This window comes from Globicephala melas, chromosome 16, assembly GCF_963455315.2.
Source record: "Globicephala melas chromosome 16, mGloMel1.2, whole genome shotgun sequence".
Lineage (NCBI taxonomy): Eukaryota > Metazoa > Chordata > Mammalia > Artiodactyla > Delphinidae > Globicephala > Globicephala melas.
In genome coordinates, this window is record NC_083329.1 from 16,130,093 (window position 1) to 16,153,648 (window position 23,556).

A 23,556-nucleotide genomic window follows, 5' to 3' on the forward strand; every position below is an offset into this window, starting at 1 on the left:
TATCCTTTAGGGTACCCCGCAACACAGACCATCAGTCCTTTCCTCTACTGATCTTTGCCATCAATATAACAAACACACTGCTCGCTCAACTCCGTTTTCCCCTGAGGGCAAGTGCTCTCTTTTCCCTTATCTTTTTAGCTCAGCTCCTCTAAGAGCTATCTATATTTACTTTCTCCAGTTCCTCTCCTTCAATTCTTTTTTAACCTGCTCTAATCAGGCACCTCCTCCATCACTCTGAAACGGCCCTGGTCGAGGACATGAATTAACTATAACACTGACTCAACGATCAATTCTTAGTCCTTATTTCACCTGATCTATCAATCGCGCTCAACACAGCTGATCCTTACGCTCCTTAAAACACCTGCTCCAGGAAACTACCCTCTCTCTTGGTTTTGCTTCTACTTGCTTATTCACTCTTCAGTCTTCCATGTGGGTCCCTACCTCCCTCCTTGATCTCTTTATGCTGCAGTGCTCTAGAACAGGGTCACCAAAGTATAGTCTGTGGACCGGTGCTGGTTCACAAACCATGGTGAGTTAAGTACAGAAACCGAGAGTGGGGTTTGGAAACTTTTGTAACATCCCAATGCATAACTGGTGGCTTTGAATTTTATGTCTTTAAAAAACTAACTTCGTTTTTAGGACTAATAACCCTAGAGCTAGTTTGAGATAGAGTAGCACAATGGAAAAGACACTACACTAAGAACCAGCAGAGCTGGGTTCAAATTCCATCTTTTGACCTAATTCAATATATGCCCTTCAGCAAATCACTTTATCTCTTTGAGCCCGTAGTCTCACTTATAAAATAAGAGTTTTAAAACAGATGGTGTCCTTTGGTGCCTCTCAGCCCTAATATTCAAGGGCCTAACATTCTAAGACCACACGAGTCTGTCTCATGTAATGAATTTGCTTAATAGCAAATGGCGGCAATTATGATTAACTTCAGGTGAGTTACACTGTTATTTAATAAAAGAATCTCAAAGGCTAAAGAAAACTGCTAAAGTGGGGTTCAATCTGGATCTTTCTGTTTTACAAGACCTTCCTCAAATCCTGCCCAACTGTAAACATATCACAAATGAGAAAAATTACTAGATCAAATCTCAAGAATTTATGAAATATTTGCATTTGCAAGATTATTGTCATACCTTCAGCTGATAGAAACCAGCAACTGGGTGCTCCTTCAGTTAGCTTTGTTCCTGATGGGAGGTCTAATCTTAGCTTGAACTGAAGAGTTTGCCCTGGAGATGCAGCCACCGGGGAAAGTCTAATGTCTGGAGCAGATTTAGGTAGTCTGGGTAAGGTCTTCTGTTTTTCTGCTGGGAATGGGCCGTCCACCATAGCACTTTCAGATCTGAAGACTGGGAGCTAGAAAACAAGAAAATCTGTTTTTTAAAGCACAAGTACTTTATAGTATTATAGACTGACAGAGCTTATTTTCAGACTTCAGTACAAACATGAGATTCTGTGTCAAGGAAACTTAATTGCCATTCTCTTCTGAATCAGAAGTTGTTTACTTAAATTTCCTCATGATTATTTTGTAGGTTCAGAAAAATATTTCATCCTGGCCAAAAAACTGCCAACATTTATGAATGAAACTGAATTAACTGTCCAATATGTTTATAGATAGCAGGAAATTAAAATAAAACTTTATCAATTTAAATGTAGTGGATATAATATACACCCTCTTATAATTTTCATTGCCAACTATAAGATGTCATTCATCTTATATCAGAGATCTATGTCAAGAGAAATGACACTTATGATGGGAATCTGTGTTTTTATTTTAAAACACATCTTGGAAATTCCTAGAATTTTAGGAAAAAAACTTGCATTTTTCCAGGCAAATGTGATATATAAAGGGCTAACTTGTATTAGAGACCATGTCCATATCTTTAAAATTAGAACTTACTTAAGTTTCTTCCAATCTTATTTTTAAGTCTTGAGAAATGTGGCTCCTAGAGCTTCCTTTAAAGATTATTTGGTAATGGATTCACCATAGGAAATAAAGATTACCCACTAGTCAGAGGATCATTAAAAAAAAAAAAACACCCAAGATTAAACAACCCAACCCACATAGTTTGTATGTGTAGTGTGTCAGTATGTCCATACATTTAAAAAGAGATGAGTCCTTTTTTTTTTTCCCTTTTCTGAAAGTTCATCAAATTCTCTCCAACTTCTAGAATCTTTCTCAAACACTCTTGGCACAAATGGAATTTTTATTTTAAAAATAACAGGATATCCTTGGAATAGGCACCCACTCACTACTCTACCCACATGTTTCACTTTCACCACTAGAGATGGCCTAACCAAAAGTGCCTCTGTTGTTGCTGAGGATCTTAGAATCTTTCTTAAAATGATGCCCTTTAACTTAAAGATTACTTACCACAGAAACTGTTTTTGTTTCTAAATCCATCACTTTAATTTGATGGTTATTGGTGTCTGCCACATATAATAACTGACCATTCTCTCCAATACACAAGCCTCCTGGTTCATTAAAAGTTGAGTCGGTGAAATTGGAACCGATAACATTACTTGCATCTCCAGTTCCCGCTAATGTTGTACAGTTTTTTGTTTTTGGATCCACAACTTTAATCTAAGAAGATAGAACAAAAATTTATATATCTGAAGCTCAACTGCACATTTCTAGTATGGAAAAGTATCATATTAAGCAAGCCAGAGAATTCCTGATTGACATTAGTATTCTTAATAAATCTCAGAAAAAGAACAGACATTTCCATATTTTCTTAAAAAGCCAAACATTCAAATTACAGTCTAAGGGGAGATATTTCATTCTGAGGGCTAAACACTATAAAATCCCCAGTTACGTCCTGTCTTCTAGAAGCAATCTTTGATAAAATTATTTATGGAATTAAAAAAAAAATTTTAATGTTCTTCTCTCCCCTCACAATGGGACAGAGTGGAACTGACTTTCTTCTCATGAATATCTAACATTGGCTGAGGATTTGGCTACTTACGTTAAACTTAATGACTCCTCGCTGTGTTTCAATTACATTAAATTCAGTCTCTCATCACAAAAATATTAACATTTGGGTTCCACTGATTTTATAAAAAGGAAAAATGCACAGTAAGAATGCAGTAGAGACAAAAAAAATGGAAATGCTGATGAAAATGGAATTACTTGCTAACAGGCGTGGCAACTGTGCAAAGGCTCAAAAATGTTCATTCGTTAGTTGACATGTTAATTTCCCTGCTACCCGCCTTGTCCTCATTTACTCAACATGTTACTAAGCAGCTTTAATGGCTTGCAATTCACAAGTTTTGGCTAGTCATTGGGAATTTGTTCAGTCCTTTCCCCCCAGCTCAGAGTACCATCACATCCTCTCTGCAAGAAAGGACCAAGAAAAGAACAGAAAGGCTTATGTACAGTTGTCCAAAACTGTCACTCCTCGCTATATTTTAGCGGCAACTGTAGGAGGCTCACAGATCTTTCAGCATTTTAAATACCGCAAGTGAAAAGCAGGGTATTATATAATTCTTTCAAGACTCACCTTGTGATTGTAAGAGTCTGCCACGTAAACTAAATTCCTTTTCTTGTCCCAAGTTACTCCAAGTGGGTGTTGAAGCTTTGCATTGATTCCTACTCCATCAACATCACCAAAAGCAAATAAATTCTTTTTTTTTTAAAAAAAAAAAGAAAGAAACAGCATGTATTAAAATTTTTTTACAGTGCTTTGTTAGGGTATAAAGTGAAAATTAAGATAGCTGTATATGCTACTTAAAGGGGAAAAAGTCTGATTTCATATAAATAGGGCTGGTCATTTGACTGAAATTAGAAAAAAATGATAGAATTCTGAACTTGAATTAATTTGTGGTGTTTAGGAATTTTATTCACAAAAATCACACATCTGATCAGGAACAGGTCAAGTCTACTGATCTGGTGCTCTTTCCACCCTACTGCCAGATATCTAATCTACGTTTTCCCCTTGCTTGGTAATCAATATTTTATCCTTCCTTTTCTCCTGAAACTTTGACATTTATATATAATCAAGTCGAGTCATTTTATTTTCTTAGGTGGTTTTGTTACTTGTAGTTCTTCATACTCACATTTCCTTTGGTTTGACTTCCATTTTAACATGGACAAGCCAAGAACTTTCTCCTTCCTAAATTTTATTAACTCTTCACAATTCAGAAAATCACAAGCTTGTCAAGCAGGCACACCACATGAGAGTGCTTCTCATTACCATAGGATCTCTCTCTCCTCCCACGAGGTGCTTTACTGCTCCATCTTTCAGCGAGACGGTTCTCACTGTACTGCTCTCACTATCTGCTACAAACAGGCAGCTCCAGGGATCCTCTGAGGCCAGAGAAAGACCTGAAGGTTGGGCAAAACCGGCTTTGTGAGGATATGAGTTATTTCGATTCTCTTCATTTCCACTTCCAGCAAACCGAAGGCAGGTTCCTTTTTTTAACTCACTAAAAAAGACAAATTCATAGGTGAAGTCAACATTGTTATACTGTGTCCAATTTCATTAAACAAATGAATGTAAATCAATGGTGACAGCATTATATACAAAAAAAAAAAAAAATCCAGTGATCTTGGCCTAAATTGTGCAAATCACCTTTCACTGTCGTTTCTAATCATTAACTTATTTATCCACTGTGTAGAGACCTTTCTACCTTTTTAAATTTTTGACATACACAAAAATGAAACTATTCTCAATGGCAAGACAGGAAATCACTGACAAAGTTAGAAATATAAGAATAAAGATCATATCATTGATGGGATAGTTTTTTTTTTTTCCTCCAAGTGATGAGAGGTAGGTACAGCTAGATCCCACCTTTACTTCCTGACCTCTTCTTAGCTTCATGCAACATTAGGTTCTGAAAGGGAATTAAAAAGATCTAGGTAACCTTTTCTAGCTCTTGATAGCTTAAAGCTTAAATTTTCATTAAAAACGTTTTATTTTCTTGTATATAAGTAGAGACTAGAAAAAAGAATTAAAAGAATAATTTGTGAAAGACAGCCAGGTACTCATTTTAAGATAATAATATAAGATGATTACACTGCTTTAACTAATCGATTGTACAAATCCATTTCTTATATACAGTAGGGAAATTTCTATTTAAAGGACTATCGTAATGATTCCTTTTGTAATGCAGAGAAAGTTTTATACCTTGGCTTCTAAGTTTATGTCAGAGGAACTGTAAGGAAGACATGGTAATGTCCTGGGTTGAGGGAAGGGAAGAAGCTGACTTCAGATGCAAAATAACGAGACTATATGTATATCATTTCCTAATAGGGCACAACATGCAAAAGTCTAAAATGACCATCATATCATTTACTAGTTGATATGATCCCAATGCTAACTTTGGTAGGGAGCCAGGAGTGGAGGCAAAGGGATACAAAATGTATAAATACAGCCATTTATTCAAGGAACTCGTAAAAATAACCTACTCAGAGGAATACATGTAATGACCAATATGCCAAACAAATAAAGGAGTTACAACAATTTTAAAAAGGAGTTCCCTTAATTAAAGGTAGAAAGAGTGGGGAGAAACGGTAACTTCTAAAAGCTCAGGAGTTATTACCACTTGAAGATCAGTAACAAATAAAGATAAAGGGTCCTTAAAATTATAATACAGGTCAATGTGATCCAAATGGACACTTCACTATTGCAAACAAGTGACAACTCTACTTATGTGGAAATTTAGTCCACTGTTGACCATCTAGGTCCAAAACAGCCATCGCTTACAACAGCGTATTCTGGTCACCTCTGCTACTACTTGCTTCCTCATCTTATATGTTATCGGTCCTGTCGCTGTTTGGGCTACTATCGTCTCTGGCCTGGATAACAGCAATCGTCTCCTCACTTGTAGCTCTGTCTCCAGTACCGTCACACTCCAAATGCTGCCAGTGTCCTTTCAAAAACACAAATCTTATGTCGCTTCCCCGCTTAAAACTTCCTATAAAGGTATAAGCAGAATAACTTTCAAATCTCTAAAGAAGACTCACAAGGCACTTCATGATCTGGCTGCTACTGACATCACTAGGGTCATTTCTTGCCTAGAAAACCTCTACTCTTCTGAACTCCTTTCTACTCTCTATCAGGTTTTAGTTTAGTACCATCTTCCAGGAAGCCTTCCTTGATACCTCAGATCTTATTTATATCAGGTGTTCCTCTTATTTATGTAAGGGACAACTTCCATTTAAAGGGCTACTGCAGTGATTCCTTTTGCACACAGCGCCTGTACTTCCCAACTATTTTTTGTTTGTTTTTGCTGATCTGATTCTTCCTCTGAGAACAGTAACCACATTTTTTCATTTTATTCTTAATATAGTAAACATATCATTTCATCCCTACGGCCAAGCACAGTGCCTAGTTTGCTTAATAAATATTTGTTAGATGAATGATTAAATGTTGCAAAACATCGTACAAAGCAACACACACATATACACTCTTTAGAATATCTGATATTTTGGATTATCTATATAACTGCCCCTTTCTACTGATAAAGGTAACTGAGGTGACTGACACTTACTTTCTAGGGTGGTTTGACAGTCTTTATGGTCTATGACTTTCATTCATTTATTTCTTCTGCAGACCCTTACTGAGCTCCTATCATGTGTCAGATACTGTGCTAGATACAGGGGACACAAAAGTGAATGCGAAAGGGTCCTTTCCTTTAAGAGGCAGTCTACTAGGAGAGAACAGTTATGTAAACAAGTGCAACCAAAAACAGAAGGTGAGAGAGAGAGGGGTGAGAGGGAGGGAGAGGGGAAGAAGGGAGAGATGGGAGGGGAGGGCGGGGAGGGGAGGGCGGGGAAGGGAGGGAAAGAGAACCCTAACCCCAGTGTCAGGGAGAATAGGACAGGCTCTATAGAAAAAATACAAGAAAATTTGTAGAGACACTACTTTTCCAGCTTTATACCCCTAACAGTGGCAGCAATGCTACCAACATTTACTGTACATGCCAGGCACCAGGCTGAGCTCTTCACACACATTAATTCTCAAAACAAGCCTATGAGGTAGATATAAATAAGGAAACTGAGGCTTAGAAAGTTAAAGTGACTCTCTCAAGCTCATGTAGATAAGTGGCAAAGCCAGGACTCAATCTCAGGCCTGACTACAAAACCTGAGCTATTAACTACTCTGCTATGCAGTCTTCAAATACCTGAATTAATGATCAGGGATATTAGAAATACGCATTAAAATAAAAGATGCTCCCAGTTCTCCTTGTGGATGCTCGGGGGGACCGCTCTTCCCAAGCTCCCCAAGGTTGGGTGTGGTCACGAGCCTTACTTGGGCTGACGAAATGTGAGTAGAAGTGATGTGTGTCACTTCTGAGGAGTTTTCAGAGCCAGTGAGCAACTCACCAGCTCTGTCTCTCTCTGCCAGGACAGCTGGCAGAGCTCCAGACGGTGGCTGCTGCATCAGCCTGGGGGGCAGAGTAGTGCTCCCCCAGCAAACAGACCTCGTCCGAAGCCACCAGGGACCTGGGCTGCTGGTTATGGTAGCACAGCCCAGCACATCCTGACCAGCACAGTGAGAGCTACGAGGATGAAGACTTCGGGAAAAGGAGTTCTGTGAACGCCACGTTTACCCAAAGAGAGATGTTACCGAAGTTACCACTTACTTTTTCTTTGGTAATCTGCCACAGTCCAACAGGAATGCCCATATCTGATGAGTCCCTGCCATGGCTATCCACAGAATGTCATCTCTTTGGACCTCTGAACCTTTATGAAAATAAACAGTAATTACTATAGATATATCTGGTTAATACAAACATTCCCAATCTTTCAGAAATTTAAATTAAGGGAAGACAGTAGTATGTTTATAAATCATCCGATAGAAGAAAGTAAAAATATTTGCAATGTTTTAAGTCATTTTGGAAATTTTTCCATTTTCCTCATGAAAAGTTTACTTCTTTAGACTTATAAATTTACATTCACAGAAATCCGAAGTATTCTTAATAGCAAAATGTCCCTCTGCATCTCTGGGCACAATGTTTTTAAACATCTGATTTCTTATTTTATGTGACAGAAGAAATGGGTTGACACACACTCTCCAAAGAAACTCTGGCACTCAAGTACCTAAATTACATGCTTTAGGAATATAGGAATAGTTCTTTGAACAATTTCTCATGAAAGGACTGTATCTTTTAATAGTTTAAGAAATGTATATTTCTACCCCAGTATTAGCTTTTAAGACTTAGACTCACATCACTGCTGCTCTTTAAAAATCTACTGTTTAATTGTGAACCTTTTTCAAAAAGATATGGTTGACATGTAATAAAGCTAAGAGTACACTATATTACAATATAGCTGTTTTCTAAAATTAATAAATAATGTTGTTTTTTTAGACTGATATTACAACTTATTACAATGTGACAAGGCTCTGTTTCTCAAATTAATTCTATTTTTAAAATATTTAATTAAGCTGTATTCTGAAGCTACTTTTACATGTAGTTGAGACATTTTCACTAAAATAATTTGGTCAGACATATGCTAAAATAAATATATCGGAAAGGCTATTTTATTTGTACTTTCTTTAACTTCAAGTAGTTGTGTCCAGAAGGAATTTTTCTTCCTTAACTTGAATTACTTTCAAGTGTCTTTTAATTTAACAAAATTAAATTTTGTTTATTTAATTAAAATTTTGTTTAATTTAACAAAAATAATGTTGATGGTCAATAAACTGTGGTTGCTATGTGCCAAGCACTTTACAGAGATTATCACTTGAATCTTCTCAAAAGGCCCTTCTTACAGGCCTTTTACAAAAGAAACTGAGGCTTAGACAGGTTAGCTAACTTACCAGAATCACAGAGCTAGTAAATGAAGGAACTGGAATCTGAACCCAGGAAGTCCAACAAGAAAATCTATTTAACATGCTGCCTCTTTCGCTGTGTTAATTGCTATCATGAAATGGAAAGTAGTTTACTTCCATTTAATTTTTCAGTCAAATATTTTTAATAAACATAAATTAAAAGTGACAGTGCATCCATGTATTCTGGGGACTCAGTCTCTGCTTAATCACTTTAGAACTAGATCAAAAACTTTTCATTATTATATTCTTTTATTTTGCCCCTGCCATGTGAAGACAAAGGTTGAAGGTGACCGTCTATAAGCCAGAAGAGAGCTCTCACCAGAAACCAATCATGCTGGCACCTTGACCTTGGACTTCTAGCCTCCAGAACTGTGAGAAAATAAAATTCTGTTGTTTAAGCCACCCAGTCTGTGGCATTTTGTTATGGCAGCCCGAACTAAGACATTCCCCCTGAGAACAGAAATGAGACAAGGAGATCTGCTATCAACACTTATTTAGTATCATATGAAGGTCCTAATTCATACAAGAAAAAGAAGCAAAAAGCATAAAGATTGGAAATAAAACTATAATCATTAGAAGATGACATGGGTTTAAAGCCTCTCTACTTTGCCAAAGAAGAGCTGTGTTGGTATATACAGGAGTGAAAGACCAAATCAGGTCTCCATCATCTACTTCTCCAAACAGGCCAGGCTAGTTCAACTAGGGTCTACCTATGAGGCCAAAGCTTCATCGTAATATTAGTGTGAGCATCTGTTTGGTCTTAGTCTCTGTGTACTTATTCCCTTTAGAAGCTGGAGGTATGAGAAATAGTGTAGAAGCAGAGGCTGTGTCAGGTCGGGACTCAGGAGTTTATGATTCTACATACCAGTTGATGAGGACGATAATGACGACGGGGGGCATGGTGGTGAAAAGGAAAACCATTCGGAACATTTCCTGTTTAAGGCACTGAGCTAATAATAAGCACTTTGTATGGATTATTTCCTTTAACAACATTAGCAAGTCTAGTTATTATCATCTCCATTTTATAAAGAAATTGAAAGTCAAAGGGGTTAAATAATTTGTTGGTATTCACACAGCTAAACCTGGAATAATAATCCATTAGTGAGTCCAATTCCAGATTATTAGTGTTCTGATCAGAATGAAGGAACTACAGGAGTGAGCCTGTGCTCTTCTGGCCAACACTCTGCTTGGCCCGTTCTCTTTTCCCTCCCTTCCACCCCTGCTCCATGGACTTAGCTTTGGATTCAATTACCCAAGTGCATTTTAATGTGTGATCAGAAATTGAGATGTGATCAAAGGTGACCAAGGCTTTATACTCCAGTATTTGTGGCTAGGTCACTCCTTCTGCCCTTCTCTTCTTGTAGCCTCTGGAAGAGCCTGTGGCCAAATAATCTCTTTCGAGTATTTTTTCCAGTCCCTCGCCTTTCCATTTTTGGTTTGGTTCAGCTTATCAACATCTTGACATTTTTATAATGAGAATCTTATAGCAAACAACAATAACAACGGACACTTATACAGTACTTTCTATGTGCCAGGCACTGTTCTGGGTGCGTCCCATATATTAATTCTCACAATTCTCACAATAGACATTTGAGGTAGATACTATTAGTATCTCCCACTGAGATGAGGAAACTGAAGCATCAAGAGGCTGAGTAACTTGTCCAAAGTCACACAACTACTAAGATGTGAAACTAGTTAGAACCCAAGTGGTCTGGCCCCAGAGTCCAGGCTCATCACTTCCTTACTAAACTGCCACTCAAGAAGTTTTTACCCTGCCTAACCATTTCAGTGAGGGCTGAAGAGTTTGTTCTTGTAAATAAAATGGGAGTTAAAAAAAATGGGGGGGGGTGTAGTCTGGCATTTATAATGTCTATCAAACTAATAATCATGTTTACACTGTTCATCCTGGATTTTTAAATCTAAAGTATATAGTTGTGGGACTTCTCTGGTGGTGCAGTGGTTAAGAATCCTCCTGCCAATGCAGGGGACATGGGTTCAATCCCTAGTCCTGGAAGATCCCACATGCCATGGAACAGCTAAGCCTGTGCACCACAACTACTGAGCCTGCACTCTAGAGCCCGCGTGCCACAACTACGGAAGCCTGTGCACCTACAGTCTGTGCTCTGCAACAAGAGAAGCCACCACAATGAGAAGCCCGCACACCACAACAAAGAATAGCCCTTGCTTGCCGCAACTAGAGAAAGCCTGTGCACAGCAATGAAGACCCAACACAACCAAAAATAAATAAGTAAAATAAAATAAAAAATAAAATTTCCATCCTGTTGGGAAGAAGTCTCTTGACTTTCCCCTCAGCTTTAAAAAAAAAAGGGGGGCTTCCCTGGTGACGCAGTGGTTGAGAATCTGCCTGCTGATGCAGGGGACACGGGTTTGTGCCCCGGTCTAGGAAGATCCCACATTCTGTGGAGCGGCTGGGCCTGTGAGCCATGGCCGCTGAGCCTGCGCCTCCGGAGCCTGTGCTCCGCTCCGCAACGGGAGAGGCCACAACAGTGAGAGACCCGCGTACCGCACAAAAAAAAAAAAAAAAAAAAAAAGAGTAGGGGTTCCCTGGTGGTGCAGTGGTTGAGAATCTGCCTGCCAATGCAGGGGACACGGGTTCAAGCCCTGGTCTGGGAAGATCCCACATGCTGTGGAGCAACTGGGCCCGTGAGCCACAACTACTAAGCCTGCGCGTCTGGAGCCTGTGCTCCACAACAAGAGAGGCCGCGACAGTGAGAGGCCCGCGCAACGTGATCAAGAGTGGCCCCTGCTCGCCGCAACTAGAGAAAGCCCTCGCACAGAAACGAAGACCCAACACAGCAAAAAATAAAAATGAATAAATTTATTAAAAAAAAAAAGTATATAGTTGTATCACCAAGTATGGGTATTAGTTCCTTCTAACAAGAATGTGGCAATCATGAACATTTCAACCTTAAATTAAGAGTACACTTGGGACTTCCCTGGTGGCGCAGTGGTTAAGAATCCGCCTGCCAATGCAGGGGACATGGGTTCGATCCCAGGTTCAGGAAGATCCCACATGCTGTGGAGCAACTAAGCCCGTGAGCCACAACTACTGAAGCCCATGTGCCTAGAGCCCGTTCTCTGTAACAAGAGAAGCCACCACAATGAGAAGACCCTGTACCACAACAATGAGTAACCCCCACTCGACACAACTAGAGAAAGCCTGCGTGCAGCAACGAGGACCCAAAAATAAATAAATTAAATAAATTTATATATATATAAAAAAAAGAGTGTCCTTAGAATCACTGACTTACAGCAGTCACAAATTAATATTAAAAAAAGGACAATGCCAATAGCTAAAAAGGTTTTGGGAGTTAAGTATTTTTAAAGGCAAAATGCCTCATAATTATCAATTATCAAGAAGGATTAGTGAAATAGTTTCAGAAAACAGGAACAAAATCAGCAAATGAAATATGAATATAAAAATTACCTGCAGTCCAGCTTTTACAAATTCTGTGTTATTTTAAGCAACTATGATCAAAATAGATCCCACTGACTAGAACCCTCTTAATGGCATCTGTGAAATCATCCATTAGTGTAAATGGTTTTTTCTGTGCAGCTTCTAAATCTCCCCTGTAAAGCAAAGCCTTAATCCACTAGGAAAAAGCAACAAAGTCTGTCACTGCCAGGGCACAGGAAAAGACTAATTATAACTGGAGGAGGAGGAGAGGAAAAAAAAAAACTCTCTACCTCTGGCGGAGGGGCAAGGAAATGTCTTTGGCCAAAGACCCCAGACAACAAGTAGAGATTTCCCACTGCTGGGAGAGAAGCAGGAAATGCTTCAAAACCACTCACAAATATAAGACAGAGTTAAGCTGCCAGAGAGAGAAGGAACAGAATCACTGAAAAAGCTCTAAGCTCTCCACCTTGTTTCATGGAGGCCCAGGCACACAGTGCCTCCCTAAGACTGAGGCTCACCAGAACAACAGAGAACTCTCCCTCAGCCCCAATGCAATCTAGTACAGAAAGACAGCAGCAGTCTATCCCTTGGGGATCTGTGCTGGCTGACTGAAAGCTGACGGTGGAGTACTAACACTAAGAAAAAGTCTCTAGCATCTAGCCCCCCAGGCTTAGGCAACAGCACACTGCTAGAGGACTGTGAAAGCTATGGTGATTTGACAGAACTCACAGCAATAATAAAATCCAGATCCAGGCCAGCTTCTGACTAAACTGACTCGACCTCCCATAATAATGACAAATACTATTGATCTCAGCCTCTACAGTTCCACGCATGACTGGAATTTAACAAAAAATGAGAAGACGCACTTAAATGTAAGCAAAACAAAATAAAAAAACAAACAAAAAAACATTTTCAAGAGACAAAGCGATCAACAGAAACAGACTCAGAGCTGACCTGAAATTTAGATCTATGACATAGACTTTGAAATCACTACGCTTACTATGGTAAAGAATCTAGAGAAAAAGATGGCAAACATACCTAAATAGATGGGGAATTTGAGAAGATAGAGGAAATCTCTAAGAAATATTAAAATGGAAATACTGGGCTTCCCTGGTGGCGCAGCGGTTGAGAGTCTGCCTGGCGATGCAGGGGACACGGGTTCGTGCCCCGGTCCGGGAAGATCCCACATGCCGCGGAGCGGCTGGGCCCGTGAGCCATGGCCGCTGAGCCTGCGCGTCTGGAGCCTGTGCTCCGCAACGGGAGAGGCCGCAACAGTGCGAGGCCCGCGTACCGCAAAAAAAAAAAATAATAAAAAAAAAAATAAAATGGAAATACTGTTAGAAAAAGAATAATATCAGAAATGAAAAATTCCTTCAACAAGCTCATCTGTTGACTAGACACAGCTGAGGAAACAATCGATGACCCTAAAGATAAATCAACAGAAACTATGCACGCTGAAACACAAAGAGAAAAGGGTGACATTAAAAAAACCCCAAACCATAATATGTAAAAGTTGTTGAATATAATATTAGAATCTAACATACGAGTAACTGAAATCCCAGAAAGAAGAGAAAGGAGCAGAAAAACTATTTGAGAAGATAATGGTTGAGAATTTTTCCAAATAACAAAGGACATCAAGAATCCTAAGCAGATAACTCCTCGACATATCAATCAAACTGCTGAAAACCAAAGAGAAAATCTTGAAGGCAGCCAGAGGAAAAAACACATTTTTATACTAAGGAACTAGGAAAAGAATTAAATCAGACTTCTTGTTTATACTATGTAAGCTATAACACAGTGGAATGACATCTTTAAAATATCAAAAAAAAAAAAAGCCAATCCAGACTTATTTATGGAGTAAAAATAGCTTTCAAAAATGAATGCTAATTACTTTTTCAGACCCTCCCCCTCCAAAGAAAGGGCTAAGAGAAATCACTGTTAGTAGACATGTGCTGCAAGAAATGTTAAAGTTAGTTCTACACGCAAAAGCAAAATTATTCCAGCCAGACACGGGATTTTTAAGAAATCAGCAACGTTGGGAAACAGTCTGGCAGTTTCTTATAAAATTACACATACACTTATCATATGATCTAGCAATTTCATTCCTAAGCATTTGCCCAAGAGAAAATATATGTCCACATAAAAACCTGTACACAAACGTTTATAGAGGCTTTAATCATAATTGCCATAAACCAGAGACAGCTGAAATGCTTACCAACTGGTGAGTTAATAAACAAATTGTGGTTCAGCTGTACAAGGGAATACTACTCAGCAATAAAAAAGAACTACTGATACATGTAAGAACATGGATGAATCGCAGAAGATTATGGTAACTGAAAGAAACCAGACATACAAAACTATACTGAGGAACAAGAAATCATTGTTGCCAGTGGGTGGAGTGGGTAGAGTGGGTGGTAGAGGGCGAGGGAGGGAGACTGAACAGAGTCATAAGAGAAATTTTGGGGTGATGGAAATATTCTGTATCTTGATTGTAGCAATGGTTATAAAGATTCTTCATAATAGAACTTACACCTATTAAGGGTAAATGTTACTTTCTGTAAATTATTACCTCATCATTCGAACGGAAAAAAAACCCTTATAAACACCAAGTCAGTGTGATAATAGTTATTCAGATATACAAATACTACTACTGTTTTTATTTTGTTAAAATAAAAACACACTAGTCACATTATATAAAATTTATTCCTCAAAAAAATTTTGTATCATCTGATAAGAGGATAAATGTATTTTATTTAGAGCATATTAATGGAAGTCAGAGAAACATATTATCTAAGCTGTAGATTACCAGACTAGCACACTAAATAGCTGGATTTCAATCATTAAAGGTCAAATAAGTACAACTAAATTTCTATCTAGGGAAATGCTGATTAAAGGGCCAAGGAAGGTTAATGGCATTTGGGCACACTATCCTTTCTGTAAATGATTTAAAATCAGGTGAAGTCTGAAGTACTTAGAGACTAGCAGGGGTTCTGACCTTTACGATAAAAGAAATTCTCGGGTTATTGTCGGGCATGAGTGGAGACAGCACAGACTTGGTATGCATTTTAGAAACATGGCAATGTTTCTGGTGAAAAAATGAATTTATTGGAGTTCTTTTTAATTATTTTTAGTGCATTATAAAGTTTTGACCATATTTAGAGTGATAATCAAAAATGGACAAAGATGAAAATAACTTTTATAAAGTGATTTTTTGTAAAAATCAATTTATGTGAATTATTTCCATGCTTTTATCACTGTAATGGCATAATTACGTTAAATATTCAGGTACTATTTAAAATACAAACACACACACATTTACATATTACATATACATTTAAAATAATCAGAGGTATTTGAAGTCCCTTTCCCTAATCTCTTTTTGAAGTATGCTGTTCATTATCTGAGTCTTTTGGTGGGGTATATATTCAACTGTATATTGTCTTTGTTATTTTTCACTCTTTATCTGATCTATTTTCTTTCCTTTTAAGGTTTAATTTTTACTTAAATATGCATATGAATGGATAACTGTTCTACATGAAGTTTAAATAATAACTAAACATCCATGTGCACAACACCAGCTCAAGAAAAGGGAAGATTATTTGAAAACTTCCTGCATCCCTCTGTTAGCATATCCTCCCCTCCTCTTCCCAGAAGGAAATACCAGTCTAAAAATGTGTTTTTCATTATCTTCTTTGATTTTAAAATTTTACCATGTCTGAATGGATCTCTCAATGTATAGTTAATCTTGCTTGCTATTGAACATTCTATAAAAGGTGCTTTCTCCACTCAACAGATTTCCTGATACTTCTCCATGTTGTCAGGTGTAGCTGTGGTCCATTGTTTGCACTGCAGAACAGCTTAATATATGAAGATACCACAATACCTTATCTATTTTTCATGTTTTCCTTCTGATAATTCCATCCTTTCTCATATTCCTAACTATGGTAGAATTTCAGAAATATTCTATATAATTCTTAAAGTATTAAAGAATTTAAGTGCTTACAAGAACAATTTTTCTTAACCACAGTCCCCTTCAAGTTGCATTTAATCCCACATCTGCTTAAACCAACCAGTTGTACAATTACATAATTTAAATATATTCAAACCAATTCAATATGAATGAATTGGAAGGAAGTTTTTCCTCTGAAAACAAAGTTAATACTTTGGAAAGACAATAAAGGCAAGTAGCAAAGTCAAATTGTTAGTGAATAAGATGTGGAAAGACAATTGAAAAGAATAGGTTTTAAATTTTTCAGCCCTGTTTTCTTTGCAGGTGTTTTAAAAACTCATCACTGTTTAAGGAAACCAAAACAATACATTGTGATTGGTATAAGACTGTCAGAAAAGACACACTTAAACATCAAAAGACTAGTTAAAAATGTACATTCTATAGGGCTTCCCTGGTGGCGCAGTGGTTGAGAGTCTGCCTGCTGATGCAGGGGACAGGGGTTCGTGCCCCAGTCCAGGAGGATCCCACATGCCACGGAGTGGCTGGGCCCGTGAGCCATGGCCGCTGAGCCTGCGTGTCCGGAGCCTGTGCTCCGCAACGGGAGAGGCCACAACAGTGAGAGGCCCGCATACCGCCAAAAAAAAAAAAAAAAAAAAGTACATTCTATAAATGTACATTTATAGTCCTTAAAGCATTTTTAGTTTTATGATTAACAGATTTTTTCTTCCATATGGATCAATTATCATACCCAATCAGTTCAGTAAATTATTCTACTGGGGCTTCCCTGGTGGCACAGTGGTTGACAGTCCGCCTGCCAATGCAGGGGACATGGGTTCGTGCCCCGGTCCGGGAAGATCCCATATGCCACGGAGCAGCTGGGCCCGTGAGCCATAGCCGCTGAGCCTGCGCGTCTGAAGCCTGTGCTCCATAGCGGGAGAGGCCACAGCAGTGAGAGGCCTGAGTACAGCAAAAAATAAATAAATAAAAATAAATTATTCTACTGGATTATTTACTTCTACTTTTATTTCACAAAGTATTCAGGTAGTTTACAAGGAAATAAACCCTAGTAAGATAAATAAATTTAAAATAAGAAAATTGAAGCAATAGGTAAATAGAGTAGAAAAGATGCAGCCAAGTAATATTAAAAAATGAATGTCAGCCCAGAGATGGAAACAACCTAAGTGCCCATCATCGGATGAATGGATAAAGAAGATGTGGCACATATATACAATGGAATATTACCCAGCCATAAAAAGAAACGAAATTGAGCTATTTGTAATGAGGTGGATAGGCCTAGAGTCTGTCATACAGAGTGAAATAAGTCAGAAAGAGAAAGACAAATACCGTATGCTAACACATATGTATGGAATTTAAGAAAAAAAGAATGTCATGAACCACCTAGGGGTAAGACAGGAATAAAGACACAGACCTATTGGAGAACAGACTTGAGGATATGGGGAGGGGGAAGGGTGAGCTGTGACAAAGCGAGGGAGAGGCATGGACATATATACACTACCAAATGTAAGGTAGCTAGCTAGTGGGAAGCAGCCGCATAGCACAGGGAGATCAGCTCGGTGCTTTGTGACCGCCTGGAGGAGTGGGATAGGGAGGGTGGGAGGGAGGGAGACGCAAGAGGGAAGAGATATGGGAACATATGTATATGTATAACTGATTCACTTTGTTATAAAGCAGAAACTAACACACCATTGTAAAGCAATTATACCCCAATAAAGATGTTAAAAAAAAAAATGAATGTCATGTTTCCGTTACACTTTGCTAGAGACAAATCTGTCTCTAAGTTTCCTAGGAATCAATATAACAAAGCAAACACAATCAGTTATGATATTCAAATTATCCAGGAGCTTAAAAACAAACTTGATACTTAAAAAAAAATAATTATCTATAACACAGAAAAATTCTCTAGTAGATAATCAGAGAGGTTATTTATAAGATAATAACTGAAATTAGCAGCAAACCCTTATAGTAAAAACAGTTCAGAAGTCCCTCAGGACTGTGTTTTGATGAAATATATAACATGAAACATATACATATATAAATGAATGTAAGATATGTTGATGTGTTAATATATTTTTAAATGAATGACATGATGTCAAAATACAGTTAAGTAAAAACAATTGTAAGGAGAGCAATTATTCTATGATCCAATTTCCCCATACTCTGACAATAATGCATTAATCCAGGATTAGACTTCAGAGTGATTTAAAGCAGTGGCTCTTAAAATGTTTTGGGGTAACACACCACTTCGAAACTGATGAGAATCTGACCAACTCCCCCAAACCTTAAATAGAATTTCTGGGAAATTTAAGTACTTCACAAAATCTAACCATGAATGCCTTGAGTATATAACTCAAGGTTAAAAACTCTTGTAGTCATTGTGATTATAGGTCCTTCATACAGTACTTGAAAACCATTTTCTCTTAGCATTTTGAAAGGTGTTGAGCTTATTTAAGTGCATTCAAGATTACTCCTCTTGCCAAGTACCTGGAGTGAAGCTAATTTAAACTGTAAGTTAAATGTGGAACCATATGCTTTTAATGATCTATTGAGCTAAGGTAGGATTCACTTCCTTTTCTAAAAGCTGAGCTTAATAAAGACACAAGCCTCAGCACATCACTCCAGTTGGAAGCTGAGGGAGTACTTGTCAACAGAGCCAATATTTTTCTTGGAAAGCAATTTGGGTACACTCTCAATATGAGATAAACAACCAGAAATTCCATGCCATAAAGTACGACTGAAAAATTTTTAGCCTATAAAAATATGTGAGTACATTATTAAATAAATCCAACTTAGTAAAGCATCCGGTAAAGTACACCCTGTTTTTAAGCAATGTAAATTCTGAAATATGTAACAGACTGAATTACTGGTCTCAAGTCTTTATTCCTCTGTGGTAATAATACAAGCACACCCTTGCCATTGCCTCACTGTAGGCAAAGTGCATATCCCTGCCCCATAACTTTGACCTTAGTTATGTGACTTGCTTTAATGACAGTAGGTAAGCAGATACGACATGAGCAAAGGCTTTAAATGTGTGTAACTGGGCTTACTCTCCTGTGCTCCTGCCTTTTGCCAAAAGAATATACCTCAGTCAGCTACTGGCTCAAGAAAAAGGAGAAAGAAATGGAGATCTGGACCCAAAAAACAATCTGGAACCAAGCCCAGGCTCAGCCTTGATCAACTGAACCCCAACCCTGTATGTAAGTGAGAAATAAAGGTTCAGGTTTATATGAGTTTGGGGATGATTTCTTATGAAGCTTTACTGTGGCAATTACTGACAGACAGTAAATACAGGCTGTAAGATGTAAAATATAAATATCAATAACTGAATTGCTATATGGACTATTAACTATAAATCACTGGGGCCTTACATATTAAGAGAATTTTTTTTTCCCTTGAGGGAAGGTAATAACATACCAAAATAACAGTTCTCATCCACTTTGACTATTTTACTAACAGATATATTTCAGACTGTTTTTCCATCTATAAGATTATGTTCAAACAGCTCAGGTGTGTACCAAAAGCAGAGAGGCAAGTCCGGTTAAGTCCTGATGGGGATGAGTATTTTCAACCCTGAAATTATTTAGAAGTGCTGGTGCATGGTGATAAAAAGAAGATCGAGGTGTAGTTGGTTTTCTTATTGTTTTTAAAATCTCTACATATAATATATCCCCTTATTGACTGCTCTTGAGACACACTGCTCCCTCTACCTTCTCAACCCCTCCCCACTCTGAGCCACTAAAACAACTCGTCATTATTAGGGCACCAAATTCCCAAAATGGAATTTTCGAAAATGACTTACACAAAATACCTAAGTTACATATATTAAGTGCAGGTAGTACCAGAAGTTCATTCAGTTACTTTATAAATATTAAAAGCTTTATAAAAAGTTAATCACAATGAAAAAATTAAGGTCTTTGAATTATAACCAAATCGGCATCATAAAAAAATTATCTCAAATGTAAAATCATCCAACTAAGATGGTGCTTAAGTCACTCTATAAATATATGAAAATCATACAAACCATTTAGCTCCAAGTTCCATTTTCAATATATTCTACTAAATTTCTTTCTTCATTACTCTGGTTTTAAACATGTAGGATAACCATGTCAGCCACACTGAGGGCCAGTGAAAAATAAGAGTACTAGCGCTCCTGGATTATCTTTTAGTCAAGTAATATATAGGTAACAAAGATTGTAAAAATAAGGCAAATCTCATTTTCAATTTTCTAAGTAATTCAGTAGGATAAAGTTTTTACTTTTTAAATTAAGTTTTATTTTTTAATCTTAACTTTTTCTTCCAGTTTTATTTATATAATTGACATATATAGCACTGTATAAGTTTAAGATGTACAACATAATGATCTGACTTACATACATCATGAAATAATTACATTAAGTTTAGTGAATATCCATCACCTCATATAGATTAAAAAAGAAAAGAAAAAATTTTTTTCCTTATGATGAGAACTCTTAGGATTTACTCATCTTAACAACTTTCATACACACATACAGCACTGTTAGTTATATTAATCATGTTGTACATTATAGCCCTACTTCTTATGTATCTTATAACTGGAATTTTGTACTTTTTGACCACCTTCATCCAAATCCCCCACCCCTGCCTCTGTTGACCACAAATCTGATCTCTTTCTCTATACGTTTGTTTGTTTTTTGAAGTATAATCGACTACGACTCTATGATAGCTCCTGGTACACAACATAGTGATTTGATATTTCTATACATTGCAGAATGATCACCGTAAGTCTAGTTACCAAAGATATGATATTATTATTGACTATATTCCTCATGTTGTACACTGCATTCCTGTGACTCATTTCTTTTGTAACTGGAAATTTGTGCCTCAATTTTCCTCACCTATTTCACTCATCCCCACCATCCCCTTCCTTGTTTGTTGTATCTATGACTCTCTTTCTGTTTTGTTATGTTTGCTCATTTGTTTTTAGATTCCACATATAAGTGAAATTATACAGTATTTGTCTTTCTCACCCTCTAGGTCCATTCGTGTTGTCACAAACGGCAAGATTTCATTCTTTTTTATGGCTGAGTAATATTCCATTGTATATAGGTAAAGTTTTTTTTAACTACTCAAAAGAAGCTATAATAATTAAATAAAAATTTTATTGATAATCTAAAAAAACCCTCTCATTTCTTGATTTTTTACACGACAGTAAATAAAAAGGACATTGTTAAACAGTATAGTGTGTGAATAATCTTTTGAAATTCTGAAACTATAGTCTGTCCAATTTCAGAATATTCAGAACTATCTTAATTGGAAGCTGCAACTAAGATGAAATTCTTTAACATTAGAGAAATACATACCCTATCTTGTGTATAAAATATAATATGTATGTAATGTTACATGTAATATATAATGATATATTTACTCTATCTTCTATATATTACTGCTGGCTTTGTTTTTATGCAATTAACAAATCCCAAGTCATTGGTATAAAAGCATAAAATAACTAGTAAAAGAATTAGTCAAAAATGAATGTTCCCATAATATCTTAAAACTTTTACTTAGCAAAATTTACTTATATTTAATATCAAAAGTTTACATACCTGACCTTCCAAAAACTATATCCCAAGGAGAGCTAATGGGCTGTTCTTCTCCTTTAGCTCCACCTTCTTTATCTGTACCTTGAATTCCAATGCCAGCTACAGTGCTCACCATCTCAGCTTCTAGGTCAATCTATAGACATTAATACAGGTTTTATGCAATGCATCTATTTCCCGTAGAACATACAGAAAACATGTACTTTATTTACAGTATGTGTGAACTTATTATATGTTAATTAATAAAACTGAGTGGTTTTTAGTGTGTAAAAAAAAAACCATGTGCAACATACTTAAAAAAAAAAAAAGCTTAAAAAAAAAAGGCTAATCAAGTACATGGTGACCTGGTTATTGAAATGCATAAAACTCAGTCCTTTTCATTTCTCCATTGGTCCATTCCCCCACTTTCCTCTTACTCCCCTCCCTCATCATGCCTCTACCAGAACTGCTGTTGATCTCAACTATAAAATATTTTAAAAGAAGGTGAAATTTGAAAATTTAAAGCAGAATCAAGGAAAACACTTGCTTCTTAAATTAAATGTATTTCAATTATGCTTGGCCAGTAACTGACACATATGGAGCTTAATATGTGGTAAGAACTAATCCAAGTATCAACCATCCATCCATCCATCCACTCATCTTAATAACCCTATGACTGTGATTTTGATTACTTTAGAGGAAACTGAGGCACAGATCATTCAGTAAGAGCCCAAGATTTTACAGCTAGTAAGTCAAGGATCTTGGATTTGAACCAGTTCTAGCTCTACTATGTTATATAGCCTCTGCTTCATAAACCAAAAAATCAATGCATTCTACTGAAAAAAGATGCTCTGGTTTCATCTCCTGAGACACTTTCAACATTTTATCATGAAAATTTTCAAACACAGAGAAAGCTGAAAGAATATTGCACCAAACATCCATATATCAACAGTTCACTGACTTGCTTTACCACATATCTCATCCAGCTATCAATCCTTCAATTCATTTACATTTTCTGATGCATTTCAAAGTAAATCATAAACATTAGTACACTGTCCCTAAATATTTCAGTAGGCTTGTCATTAACTAGAGTTCCATATTTGTTCAGATCTCCTTTTTCCTTTTTTGAGGCAAAACTTACAACGAAATGCACAAATCTTAAGTGTATCACCTGATAAATTCTCAAAAATGCATAAACCTGTGTGGCCCCAACTTATATACAGAATGTTACCTTCACTCCAGAAAGTTCCCTCATACCTCCTTCCAGTCATTCTTGAACCCCGTGGCAAACAGTGTTAATTTTTTATTTCCATCACAGATTAGTTGTAACTCTTCTAGGATCTCAGATAAATGGAGTCATACAGTAATGAACTCTTTTGTGTGAGGCTTCTTTCATTTAACATGTTTGAGATTTATTCATGTTCCTTTTTATTGCTGAGCAGTATTCCATATAAGGAATACATCACAGTTCATTTATATATTTTCTTACTCACAGACAGCTGGGCTATTTCCAGTTTGGGGGCCTTCAAATAGAGTTGCTATTAATATTCTTGTATAAGCCTTTTTGTGGACATGCTTTCACTTCTCTTGGGTATACACAGAGGACTGTAACTGCTATGTTATAGGGAAAGTATATGATTAGTTTGATTAAAAAACTCCCAAAAGGTTTTCTCCAGTGCTCTATCATTTTCTATTCCCACCAATGATGTATGAGAGTTCAAACTGCTCCACATCCTTGCCAACCTATGGTATTGTCAGTCTTTTTAATTTTAACCATTATACTGGATATACAGTGAGTGGTATTTCATTGTGGTTTGAACGTACATTTCCTTC

General features: G+C 37.0%; 1 protein-coding gene and 1 long non-coding RNA gene across 3 annotated transcripts in view; one reads left to right on the forward strand and one right to left on the reverse strand.

Annotated features, from left to right (window-relative positions):
• Nucleotides 1-9,153, forward strand: part of LOC132593656 (uncharacterized) — a 95,874-nt gene extending 86,721 nt beyond the window's left edge. The window contains exons 6-7 of one of the 2 annotated variants that reach the window (XR_009559408.1): nucleotides 6,561-6,702; nucleotides 7,356-9,153. This is a non-coding gene — a long non-coding RNA (uncharacterized lncRNA). The remainder of the gene's footprint in view (nucleotides 1-6,560; nucleotides 6,703-7,355) is intronic. The other variant, XR_009559409.1, reaches the window with a different exon arrangement.
• The window catches only part of NHLRC2 (NHL repeat containing 2), a 59,639-nt gene that overhangs the window by 3,792 nt on the left and 32,291 nt on the right, over nucleotides 1-23,556 (reverse strand). The window contains exons 5-10 of the mRNA XM_030842428.2: nucleotides 21,751-21,880; nucleotides 7,594-7,693; nucleotides 4,200-4,431; nucleotides 3,507-3,629; nucleotides 2,381-2,590; nucleotides 1,143-1,362 (exon numbers count right to left, since the gene is read on the reverse strand). Of these exons, the coding sequence (XP_030698288.1) occupies nucleotides 1,143-1,362; nucleotides 2,381-2,590; nucleotides 3,507-3,629; nucleotides 4,200-4,431; nucleotides 7,594-7,693; nucleotides 21,751-21,880 (1,015 nt within the window). The remainder of the gene's footprint in view (nucleotides 1-1,142; nucleotides 1,363-2,380; nucleotides 2,591-3,506; nucleotides 3,630-4,199; nucleotides 4,432-7,593; nucleotides 7,694-21,750; nucleotides 21,881-23,556) is intronic.